The sequence below is a fragment of the Saimiri boliviensis genome, chromosome 16 (genome assembly GCF_048565385.1).
Source record: "Saimiri boliviensis isolate mSaiBol1 chromosome 16, mSaiBol1.pri, whole genome shotgun sequence".
Classification (NCBI taxonomy): Eukaryota; Metazoa; Chordata; class Mammalia; order Primates; family Cebidae; genus Saimiri; species Saimiri boliviensis.
The window spans coordinates 12363900-12376905 of record NC_133464.1 but is presented as its reverse complement, the minus strand read 5'-3'; the positions used below and the strand labels follow the sequence as shown (position 1 = coordinate 12376905).

At 34.8% G+C, this 13006-nt stretch overlaps 1 protein-coding gene across 4 annotated transcripts in view; it reads right to left on the bottom strand.

The window, feature by feature from the left end:
• Positions 1-13006, bottom strand: part of NALCN (sodium leak channel, non-selective) — a 374466-nt gene that overhangs the window by 327025 nt on the left and 34435 nt on the right. For all 4 annotated transcript variants that reach the window (XM_039473391.2, XM_039473390.2, XM_074387470.1 and 1 more), the window contains exons 4-6: positions 8899-8982; positions 6958-7097; positions 6739-6867 (exon numbers count right to left, since the gene is read on the bottom strand). In XM_039473391.2, the coding sequence (XP_039329325.1) occupies positions 6739-6867; positions 6958-7097; positions 8899-8982 (353 nt within the window). The remainder of the gene's footprint in view (positions 1-6738; positions 6868-6957; positions 7098-8898; positions 8983-13006) is intronic.

The window sequence follows — 13006 nt, the reverse complement described above, 5'->3', positions numbered from 1 at the left end:
AATGTCAAAACCTAAGAAGGAAGGCAGTAAATGAGTAGGAACAGAAGGAACATGAGTTACATAATAGTTTTATGAATGGGAGCTAGGTACTCATATCAAAGAGCTTGGGTTTTAATGTTCACATGAGGTGGAAGACAGGGTCTTGAGGCCATGTAAAGCTGAAAGCTGGAAATATGACCCTATGCATAAAGCCAGGTGATAATGCGAAAGACTTTCAGAGTGTGATATTGGTAAGGAGATTGTCAAATAGACCAGCGAAGCACAATAGAGCCCCATAGTAACAGATCCACGTATAGACAGGGAATTAGTGGATGAGACAGGTGAAACTGAACTCAGTGGGTAATAGTACACAATAGTGCTGGCACAATTGCTTAGCCATATGAAAAATTAGATTTCTACTTCACACTGAGATGTCTGACGCAGTTTTAGTAGGCGTAACTGACATAAAATAAACTGCACATACAAAAGCATGCAATTTGATACGTTTTGACACATGTACAGAACCACAGTTGAGATAATGTACATGTCAATAAGCCCCAAAGGTTTCTTGATGCCCCTTTGTAATCCCTTATTTCCACACCAACCCTTATCACTAGGCAACTGCTGATTTCTTGTCTATTATTAAAGATAAGTTTGCATTTTCTAGAATTTTAGGTAAATGGAATCATAGAATATGTCATATTTTTTTAATCTGGCTTTATTCAGTCGTCATAATTATTTTGAGATTCATCCGAGATGATACATATATCAATAGTTTATTTTTTTATTAAACAATATTTATTATATGGATATACCATCATTTGTTTATATATCTATCTGCTGATGGAAATTTGCGTTGCTACCAGTTTGGAGTATTAGAAATAAAGTTGCTTTGGGCTTTCATGTGGAAATCTTTGCATAAACGTACATTTTTATTCTTTTGGTTAAATACCTAGAGTGGAATAATAAGAGATATAGCAAGTACCTGTTCAACTTTTTTCTTTCTTTCCTTTTCATTTCTGAGAGACAGGGTCTCACTCTATCACCCAGGCTGAATGCAGTGATGCAATCATAGCTCACTATAGCCTTGAACTCCTGGGCTCAAGTGATCCCCCCACCTCAGTCTCCCAAAGTACTGCGATTATAGGCATGCACCACTGCACCCAGCCTGGTCAACTTTTATTATTATTTTTTTTTTTGAGACGGAGTTTCTCTCTTGTTACCCAGGTTGGAGTGCAATGGCGCGATCTCGGCTCACCGCAACCTCCACCTCCTGGGTTCAGGCAATTCTCCTGCCTCAGCCTCCTGAGTAGCTGGGATAACAGGCACGCGCCACCATACCCAGCTAATTTTTGTATTTTTAGTAGAGACGGGGTTTCACTATGTTGACCAGGATGGTCTCGATCTCTTGACCTCATGATCCACCCGCCTCGGCCTCCCAAAGTGCTGGGATTATAGGCGTGAGCCACCGCGCCCGGCCGACTTTTATTTTTTTTAAACAAAAATTGCCAAACTGTGTTTTGAAGGAGTTGTGACGTTTGTAATATTGGCTGTAAAGTTGTAATATTTGTACCATCCTCCTTTCCCAATAAATAGCGTATGGGAGTTAGTTGCTTCTTATCATTAATGCTGTATGCCAGGCACGGATGCAGAGGACAAAATACATTTGGTAGGCACCACTTGGATCACTTCACTTATTTTAAGAAACACACAAAATCTCCAAGGTTTTGACAGTGGAATGAGAGTTGCTGATTAGGGCATCTGACCAGTTGATCCAGACTCTCTCTCTTTTTTTTTTTTTTTTTTTTTGAGACAGAGTTTCGCTCTTGTTACCCAGGCTGGAGTGCAATGGCACGATCTCGGCTCACCGCAACCTCCGCCCCCTGGGTTCAGGCAATTCTCCTGTCTCAGCCTCCTGAGTAGCTGGGATTACAGGCATGAGCCACCATACCCAGCTAGTTTTTTTGTATTTTTAGTAGAGACGGGGTTTCACCCTGTTGACCAGGATGGTCTCCATCTCTTGACCTTGTGCTCCGCCCACCTCGGCCTCCCAAAGTGCTGGGATTACAGGCTTGAGCCACTGCGCCCGGCTGGTCCAGACTCTCTTACTGATGAACTTCTTCTTTATTTATACTCTTAGCAGTAGGCTTAATTTCATCACAGCCAGGCTGGGCTCAGGATCATGCATCCCATACTTGAAAACTAAATGAGAATGTGTCATGTGGTCCCTTTTATTGTCAATCCAGGAATGGTCTAAAGTACGTTTAAGTAATTGTGGAGAAAAACCAATTGGTTAATAAGATAAAAGGTGATTAAATAAAAATAAATTATTTTAGAGTTATCATTATTGAAAAATTTGAAAGGTCATGTTCTGGACCCATCATGTACCCCAGCATCCAGAAGCTATTTAGGAAAAATATTCAAATTCATCATGATAAAAAGGTCAGCCTATCTGAAAGACAAATGACACTTTAGGCACCTAATTAGAGTTGCAAATTATATAAAGCAAACGTGACAAAAATAAGAGAGATTGAAAATGTTTGTCATGTTTAGAGAATCGCATAGTGCTCGCTCAGCAGTTAATAGAACAGCCCTGATTTTAAAAACCGGAGATAGGAACACCTAGAACAAATGCCTAGAAGGGTAGAAATGCCTAGAACACCTTGTGCGTGTGTGAAACGATCAATACAATTGAGAGCCTCGGTGGTATTACAGGCGTCATACTCAAAAACTGCAGACTTCACAATGTTTTCAAATTCTCATGAAATTTTCATCCATTTAGGCCATACACTGGTCCTTAAAATGATTCCTAATGAATTTCAAAAGGTTGAAATTTCAGAGACTATTGTCTGACCACAACAGGATAAAATTATGCACGCAAATAACATTTTTAGAAAATCGAATTCTTCTAAAAATATACTGCTAAATAATGTATGAGTAAAAGGAGGAATCATGTATGATATTAGAAGATATTTAAATTGAATGATAATAAAAAGACAACATATCAGCATTTTGGAAATGCAGCTAAAACAGTTTCTTAGATGAAAATTATATTTTTAAGTTACTGCATTTTAAAAGAGAAATGTTAAAAGATGTCTAAATAACTTCATTTTATGAAATATGAAAAAGAAAACAAAAGCTAAAAGTGGAAATAAGTAAATAATGAAGATAAAAAATCAATGTGAAAAACAGACTAACAATAGGAAGAATTAACTAGGGCAAAGATTCTTGTGTGTGTGTGAAAAGATTAATACAATCGAGAGGACAAAAAATGGAGAGAAAAATACAAATTATCAATATCAGGAACAAAACGTGGCTTATTACCACTATTCTACAGATGTTTAAACGATAATCAGTTGTTTAAAATATAATCAGAGGGCATTTGTATAAACATTATGCAATATTGACAATCTACAAAAATAGATAAGATCTTCGAAAAGCAAAATTTACCAACGTAACAGAACAGGAAAGATAACAGCTCCTTAGCCCTATATGTTGAATACATTTAATTTATAATGAGAAACGTTCTCACAAAGAAAATTTCAGGCCCTGAGTTTCACTCATGAATTCGATCAAACATTTAAGAAAGAAAGAATGTGAATTTTGTATTAACTCTTTTGGAAAAGAAGGAAACATGTTCCACTTGTTTTCTGAGGAGAGTATTACTCTGATTTCAAAACCTGGTAAAGATATTTTGATTAAAAAAAAAAACCCTAAAAATAATGCTCCTTGTGAACAAAGATGCAATAATTTGTAATAAAAACATTAGCAAATCAAATCTTACAAGGCATGAAGAGGAATACAATATGACCAAATTAGCAATATACTAGAAATGCAAGATTAGTTTCTATTTAAAAAATCAATCATGTAATGAAGTACATTAATAGAACAAAAGTGAAAAGCACTAGACAAAATTCAACATACATTAAGAATGAAAAACTCTTAGCACTGTAGGAATTAAAGGTATCTTCCTCACTTTGAAAACCCTACAGTTCACATCATACTTAATGCAAATACTGAGAGCTTCTCCTAAGATACCAACGTCCACTTCAACCACTAAGTTAAGACTACATCTTGACTCCTACCTGATAAGAAACACACGAATTAATTTGAGAAGGAACATAATTTTCAGGAATTAGAATAATAAATGCAATAACTTACTCTCCAGATTTAATTCTGACACAAAAGAAAATAGTCTATTAAGACATATACAGTAAATATGTAAAGATTTTTATATTCATTAAAATCTCAATGAAGTGGTTAAAATAGATACATAATTTCAGTAATAGGGGAAAATTATAATATGTCCAGAAAATTGTTATCAATAAGTCATTTTCCAAGGCTACTTCGAACAATAATAATGGAGAGTGGGAATGGGGCTAGTAGCAATAGCATTTTTCTCTTAAAAATATTTTTGAGTAGATTGTTCACTCACTTTATGCAAAAATAAAAATTATATTAAAAATAAATGAGGTCTTTAACTCAACATAAACTATACATAATTAAAGAAAGCATGGTATCTGCCCACACTTACATGAATCTAATGTAAATTTCTTTTTTTTTTTTTTTGAGACGAAGTCTTGCTCTGTGGCCCAGGCTGGAGTACAGTGGTGTGATCTCAGCTCACTGCAACCTCTGCCTACCAGGTTCAAGCAATTATCCTGTCTCAGCCTCCTGAGTAGCTAGAATTACAGGTGCCTGCCACCACACCCATCTAATTTTTGCATTTTTAGTAGAGAATGGGGTCTCACCATATTGGGCAGGCTGGTGTGGAGCGCCCGATCTCAGGTGATCCACCTGCCTTGGCCTCCCAAAGTGCTGGGATTACAGGTGTAAGCCACGAAGACTGGCCCCCTAAGGTAAATTTCTAAGTGGGTATGAGATATATGCATATACCTTCTAAATAAAAATAAAATAAAATTAATTAAGGGATTGACTAATAGGTAATGCTTTACTGTTTAACATTGAAGCAGTGAAATTATACTGAGGTTTTTGAAGTTACTGCATTCATTCATATTTTCGTAGGAACTTGCATATACCTCCTGGTCCAAAAACACATGGAAACCAAATCTCTACCCTTTTGAAGTTTAGATTCTTTGTGGTGGAGTGACAGCAAACAAATTCACTTTTAGTTTTTAGTACATTATGTAATTATTAGAAGTTACATAATATGCTGTTGGTGCTTGAATTAGAAATTCAATGATTAAGTTTCTTTCTGGGAGAGACTAATAATTAAATGACCATTATAAATTTGAAATCAACTCAGAATTAATTTATTCACTTCGTCAGTAAAATAACATAGCCATGAATTAGTCATGGATGCTTTCCTGTCACATTCTTACAAGTTTAAAATTTGGTCTTCTTTATTGCTCTTTACTGTTTTTTTGTTTTAACCATGTAAACTCTCTTTTGGAGGATACACTTATACCTACCACCTCAGCACATAAGTGTGTGTACATATCTCTTTATGACAACCATGCAATGACAGCTAGCATACAGTGAGGGCCTTTACTATGTGCTGGTTACTTGCCTTCACATTCATTCCCTCATTTACTCTTCCTGACACCTCTAGAAAGTATGTCCTGTTATTAATCCACTTCACTGAGGAGTAACCTGAATAATTTATGCAAACTCACATAATAAAGTGTTGTAATTGAGCCAACTTTGTCCTGATGTCTTGCTTACAGAGATATTCACATACTTGTAGTTTATCTACTTTGTATATATACAATTACATACACTTTATGAAAAAAAAAATGATCCAAGTGCAGAAAATACAACATAACCTTTTTAATATTTTTAAACTTAATGATCCTTATATACCCAACTGGTTTGCAAGTAGATATTGATACACTAAAAATATTTTGAAGATGAATGGCTGCTTATAGTCTCTTTTTAAACTTAATAAAGTGCTTTAAATCCACTATGATTTGAATCAAGATTTTTCTGTGATTTATGGATGAGTTCCTCATTTGTAGATAGATGAATAATAAGTCCTACGTAGAGATCTGAATACAAAGTGTAAAATCAATTGTGTTATCCCCAATGCCTGCTGCCTTGAAATCTGGCAGTCATGTCTGTTGCACTTCTGGGTCATGCTTGGAACTGTAAACTCTCCATCTAGCCAACACCTAATGGGACACTTCTGGAATACCCAGGGGCCAACATCCCACTCTGCTCTCTCCTGCCATCACTTCCTTTGAGTTGTATATTAACAATGATCAGCCAAGTAGAAGAGGCAGGTGCCCTATTGCATAACACATAATAGGTAATTAAAGTACATACATTCTATCTTACCCACCATCCCTACAACAGACAAATGCAACAGATAGTAGTGTTTTGTCTAGAAACAATGTTATAATCATTTAGGAAACTATTTTAGGGAATGATGACGAAAGTTAATACAAATTTTTTTCCTAACATGTAACTCACTCTAATATCATGAAAAGCTTCCTCAGTGAAGCTTCGGGTTTATTATGTTAACACACTCCCCATTTTGCCACACTGAGAAAGGTTTCTAAAGGTACACTTTGCATTTGCTTAATCTACTTTCCCACCAGCTTACATTTTCCAATCTGTGTTGTTTTGAATACTTGTCTTTAAAAATTGGACGAAACAAGAGTTAAGGGAGCAGAGACATAGAACAAAGAGTACCTAAACACTGTTTGCAAAATCTGACGCCGAGGTTATTTTCATTAAAATTACAGAGATATCTTTGTTAATCAACTAGATTAAAATGCAGCTAATACTTAAACTTACCCTGGTTTTGTGTCATTTACTACACAGTGATAAGTAAATGTTCCAAACATTTGAACTCCTAAAATTCCATAAAGAAGTAGAAAGAAAAGTAGGAAAATGGAAACACTCCATATCTGTTCTCCTGATCGCCTAGAAAAAAAGAAAAGGAGGTAAAATATATAAAACTTACAGAAAACTTCATAAACTTTTCTTATTAACTTATTGTAAAGCAGTGCTTACTTTAAAATATTTGTAATTCTTGTCCTTGGCAGTTCAAATCGGAAATAAATCCGGAATGCCCGGATCATAATTAGTGGCCGTGGAATCCGCAACATGCCCCAAGGTGACATCTGATCAACTATGTCAGCAATTTCAAACACCTACAAATTACAAGATGGGTTAATGAGGTGGTATTTTCCCTTAGCATTGCTTATCATAGTGGAATGTACAGATATTAGCAGCGTAAGGACGTACACCTCTACTCTGAATTTAGCCCCACATTGTTTTCCACCAAAATCCAGCTTTTTTGAGTATATTTTGAAGCTACAGCTATCTTAACAGAAACAAATACATAAACTAATGAGAACATCATTAATCTTGTTCATTTCCAGTCTCATTCATTAAAAACAATTTAATTCCAACTTAGAATAGAAAATAAGTATGCTGTCTTTCTCATTAATAATGTTCTTTGGTGGAGGCTTTTGAGTCTCTAGAAAATAAAGTAATGGAGAAAGGATTAAAAATATGAAAAAAGAATTGTACTGTTTACTAACAGAGGCAAAATAATAATTAGAAATGTTTGTCAAACACACAATAGTTATTAAATGAAAAAAACATTAATATGAGAAACAATTCAACCTGAAAAAGCTGATTAAAAAACTATATGAGTGATGAAATTAAATTGTGGGAGAGGTGAGCTTTATAAAATTAAGAAAGGAAAGCTTCTCAACAAAAACTATGATGAGTTGGCAGAATGGACTGTGAACTTTTGAATTCTGAATTTTTAAATGAAGAATAGATGAATAAACTCCAGAGATCTGTACAACATTGCAGCTATAGTTAGCAATAATGCATTGTGCACTTCAAATTGGTTAAAATAGTAGATATCCTATTAGGCATTTTTACACAGTCAAAAACAGATCAAATCAAAATATACAGCAACTTTAGTTGAATTAAAAGGTGAAATCATGTCTGAATAAATGCATGGAAATTAATTCTACCTTTTTTTTTTTTTTTTTTTGAGACGGAGTTTCGCTCTTGTTACCCAGGCTGGAGTGCAATGGCGCGATCTCGGCTCACCGCAACCTCCGCCTCCTGGGTTCAGGCAATTCTCCTGCCTCAGCCTCCTGAGTAGCTGGGATTACAGGCACACACCACCATGCCCAGCTAATTTTTTGTATTTTTAGTAGAGACGGGGTTTCACCATGTTGACCAGGATGGTCTCGATCTCTTGACCTCGTGATCCACCCGCCTCGGCCTCCCAAAGTGCTGGGATTACAGGCTTGAGCCACCGCGCCCGGCCTAATTCTACTTATTTTCCAATCAAATCTCTCCTGTAAGACTTTTAAATGTATATTCCCCATCTCTTATAATAAAACATTTAATTTTTGAAATATGGTCTTTTATGTTGGCTAATACCTATCCAAATATGTGAAGACAAGACTTAAAATTTTTAAGTTCAAATTTTTATTTGCAAATACAGAATTATGACTCCACATTGTATCCTTCATTTCAGTGAATATATTTTATATCTGATGAATAAATAATAGTTTTCTATAGTATTGATTTCCATTTCTGATTGAGAAATAATTCACAAATGTAAATGATAATAATTAAGATATTACAGCTATTGACCTTTCTATTAATAAAATGTTTGAGGTAATAGAAATGCCAATTATGCAGCTTTGATCATTACACATTATATGCATGCATCAAATATCACTCACTACCCTATAAACACATACAAGTATTGTGTATCAATTAAAATAATTTTTCAAATTTCAGATATGTCAGAGTAAACAGATTAATCACATCTGTTAAAAAATAAAATAAACATAATATTGTAGGCAATTACACAATCACATTTGATACATACTCTTCAATATTTCTATTTAGACTTTTAACGCAAAATAGTTCCCATTTTGGAGAACAACCCTTGTAATTCAAAAAATATTTAATTACCTGTAGCACCAAAGAAACCCAAAGGCAAAAGACCATAAATCCATCAAAAACACACCAGCGATCTTTCACATAGGAACTGTCCCCCTAAAAACAAATTTTACATGGCATCATTAGGCAAAACAAATATTTTAAAGAAAAATCTGTGGAGGAAAATGTCAAATGTCAATTCAATAAAAGCTATCCACAAATTTTGTATCATAATTGAACAGACTTTCAAAAGTTTAGCATTTTAAGTAGTATAACTTACAAGAAAAACAATTTATAAAAGACAAGCAACTTCAGAACTTTGCATGGAAAATATTTGATTCATGCAAAGAGAAAATATCACTATTTACTTCTCTCAGTCACACAAATTCTAACACTTAAAGAACTAGAAGCCATTCTTCCAATTATGCTACCTAAGTCCTAAACCAGCTCCCTGCCTACAAGATCCAAGAGCACACTGTGGTCAGCAGGAAGACCTTTAAAACTGCTGAGTCCAGCCCGACCAGCAGGAAAATTAAACAGCTGTTCACTTCAAGCTGAATAAAAAGTGAAGAAGTATAAAAGCTAAGCTCATCATCATTGGTCATTAGAGAAATGCAAATCAAAACCACAATGACAGGAAACAATAGATGCTGGAGAGGATGTGGAGAAATAGGAACACTTTTACACTGTTGGTGGGAGTGTAAATTAGTTCAACCATTGTGGAAGACAGTGTGGCTTTTTCTCAAGGATCTAGAACCAGAAATATCATTTGATCCAGCAATCCCATTACTGAGTATCTATCCAAAGGATTGTAAATCATTCTGCTATAAAGACACAAGCACATGTATGTTTATTACAGCACTATTCACAATAGCAAATACTTGGAGCCAACCCAAATGCCCATCAATGTTAGACTGGTTAAAGAAAATGTGGCACATATATACCATGGAATACTATGCAGCCATAAAAAAGATGAGTTCATGTCCTTTGCAGGGATATGGAAAAAGCTAGAAGCCATCTTTGTTGGCAAACTAACACAGGAACAGAAAATCAAACACCGCATGTTCTCACTCATAAGTGGAAGTTGAACAATGAGAACACATGGACACAGGGAGGAGAACATCACACACTGGGGCTTTGCTAGGGGTGAGGTGCTGGGGAGGGGTAGCATCAGGAGAAATACCTAATGTAGATGATAGGTTGATGGGTGCAACAAACCACCATGGCATGTGTATACCTATGTAATAAATTTGCATGTTCTTCACATGTATCCCAAAACTTAAATTACAATAAAAAAAAAGACCTAACAATCCTAAATATATATGCACTTTACACAGGAACACTGAAATTTATAAAACAAGTTCTTCTAAATGTTCAAAGAGACTTACAGTTCTGCACAATAATAATGGGATATTTCAACACCTGACAGTATTAGATCATGGTGAGGCGGAACAAAGATTTTCAGAACCCAAACTCAGCCCTGGGTCAAATGGATCCGACAGACATCTACAGAACTTTTCACTATATATATGTGTATGTATATATATATATATATATATATATATATATATATATATATATTTATATATATATATATGCATACACACACACACACACACACACACACACACACTTTTTTTTTATTGTCACATAGCACATATTCTAAAATCAGCACTTAATCAGACATAAAACACCTCTCAGAAAATGCAAAAGAACTGAAATCAAAACAACCATTCTCTTGGACCACAGTGCAATAAAAATAGAATTCAAGACTAAGAAAAAAATTAAGGAAAAAGCGGCTTGTTTTAATTTTCCAGGAAAACATATATTGACCCTAATTTTAATTGAGATTGTATATGCAAAAGAAAGATAAAGATGAACCACTTTCATTTTTGAATAGGGAATCTATTCTGACATTAGAATGTATGTTTTAATAACATGGAAATTTAAAAATGGCTTTAGAATAACAAAATGCAAAGAATTCCGAAACTGAAAACTGAAATTTTATGGGGCTCAGCAGAGAACTATGTTAAAATTGGAGCAATTAATGGGTAAATGCTAGGCAGGAAAAGAGTAATTATAGATCACTGAGTACACAGGCACCCAAATAGGATGAATTTATATGGTACTTTTTAGAAACAGTATTACTATTTTATCTCATTTTTGTCATTAAAAATGTTATATGTAGTAGCACTACAATTAGCCTCTTTTTAATTGCTCAAAATTTGCTTTAGAAATGAATTAAACTTAGCGGAAAATAAAATGGGAGCTCACTATTACATTGAGGTTTATTCAAAATGTTAACGAATGAAGATAAACAGTAATATTTTCCTTTGTGTTGTGGGGAGGGAGGTGGACGAGTGAGTGGCCAGGAGCCACAGGTGGAGGAGAGACATGCTTTTCATAATGTATTCTGATACGTTTTTGGACTAATGCTTGCATGTTAAAAATTTTAAAATAACTTTTCAAAATTTTTTTTTAAGTTGGACATTTTACCTTTAACAAAATCACTTTTCCAGTTGGCAAAAATAAATTGAAACATAAAAATTTGGCCCTTACCAATTCAGAATAGAAAGCTATCAATAACAAATGGACTGAATTTTCGTTTTTGATTTGTTTGCTAAAGAAATTAATGTTGTAAAACTGGCCCACACTACATTTCAAACGATATAAAAGAATGAATCATTTTAAATCATTTGAGAAGCACCAGTGGTGATCAGAAATTAGAAGCATACAAACATTTTAATTTCAAATGACCTCGGTTATAAAAACTGGCTAAGCAAAACTTCTACTATGTAAAATAGAAAACTTTTTTTTTTCATAGGAAGTAATTTAATTGCTTTGTTTGAAATGTTTTCTGCCTTGGACTTTTCAGAAAAATATAGTGGCATTCACGTGTCACCAACAAGCTTACCACATGCTAGATGGTATGCAGTGGTCAATCAGAATTGGCCTTTTTTTATTTTTTTCCAGTAAAATATGGAAATAATCCTCTGGGCATAAGTTTTACATATTATTTTTTGGTTCATGTTTCCAAGAGTCATTCAATATTCATAAAAGCCTTTCACAAGCAGAGTTAAAAAGACCCAAGATACAAAGGCCAGCAACACTCAGCATTTTTCCATTTAAAATAAATCTTTGGCTTTTTTTTTTTAAATTAAGTTTTTATTGCATTTTAGGTTTTGGGGTCCATGTGAAGAACATGCAAGATTGTTGCATAGGTACACACATGGCAGTGTGATGTGCTGCCTTCCTCCCCATCACCTATATCTGGCATTTCTCCCCATGCTCTCTCTCCCCAACTTCCCACCCTCACTGTCCCTCCCCTATTTCCCCCCAACAGACCCGAGTGTGTGATGCTCCCCTCTAATGAGTTCATGTCCTTTGTAGAAACATGGATGAACCTGGAAACCATCATTCTCAGCAAACTGACACAAGAACAGAAAATCAAACATCACATGTTCTCACTCATAGGTGGGTGTTGAACAATGAGAACAAATCTTTGGCTTGTTAATATTCATTGTTTTTCATGCTGTGAATCTTCCTGAAAAATTCTGTCAAGTCTGTGCCAACCTTTTCTTCCAGAGTGATCTGACTACACAGCCTACTCTGACCACCTTAACTCAGGCATCAGGCAACAACGGACAACTCCGCTCATGTATATAAATAATGTTATTCATAGAATACTCTTTTGTAACCCATACTGGTTGTTTCATGAATTTATATTTGGTCTCTCCAACTTATTGGATCTGATGGTGAAGTTTGAGTTTCCTACTTAAATCTCTGAACGTATTCTCTTGTGTTACATTAGAAAAAAATGTCTACCCCTCATGGTAAATGTTTGTGTGTTCTGAAGATTAGTAACACCCTGAGATTTTAAGTGGGATAATTTAAGGTTCTATTTCCAGCACCTAGTACAGTCGGTGACATATAGCAGATATTAAATGAATGATGAGATAGGCACATGAACCATGTCGTAGACAAAGAGCCTCTGTAAATTACAATGTATACAGCAAGAAGTCAATTAATATTTCTTAATGAATGCATCCATCCATCCATCTATTCACTGAAACTATTTGTATTGCTTCTAAAAAGAAGTTACTACCTTCTGGCTCCTTTGTAACCCTGAAAGAGCACAGAT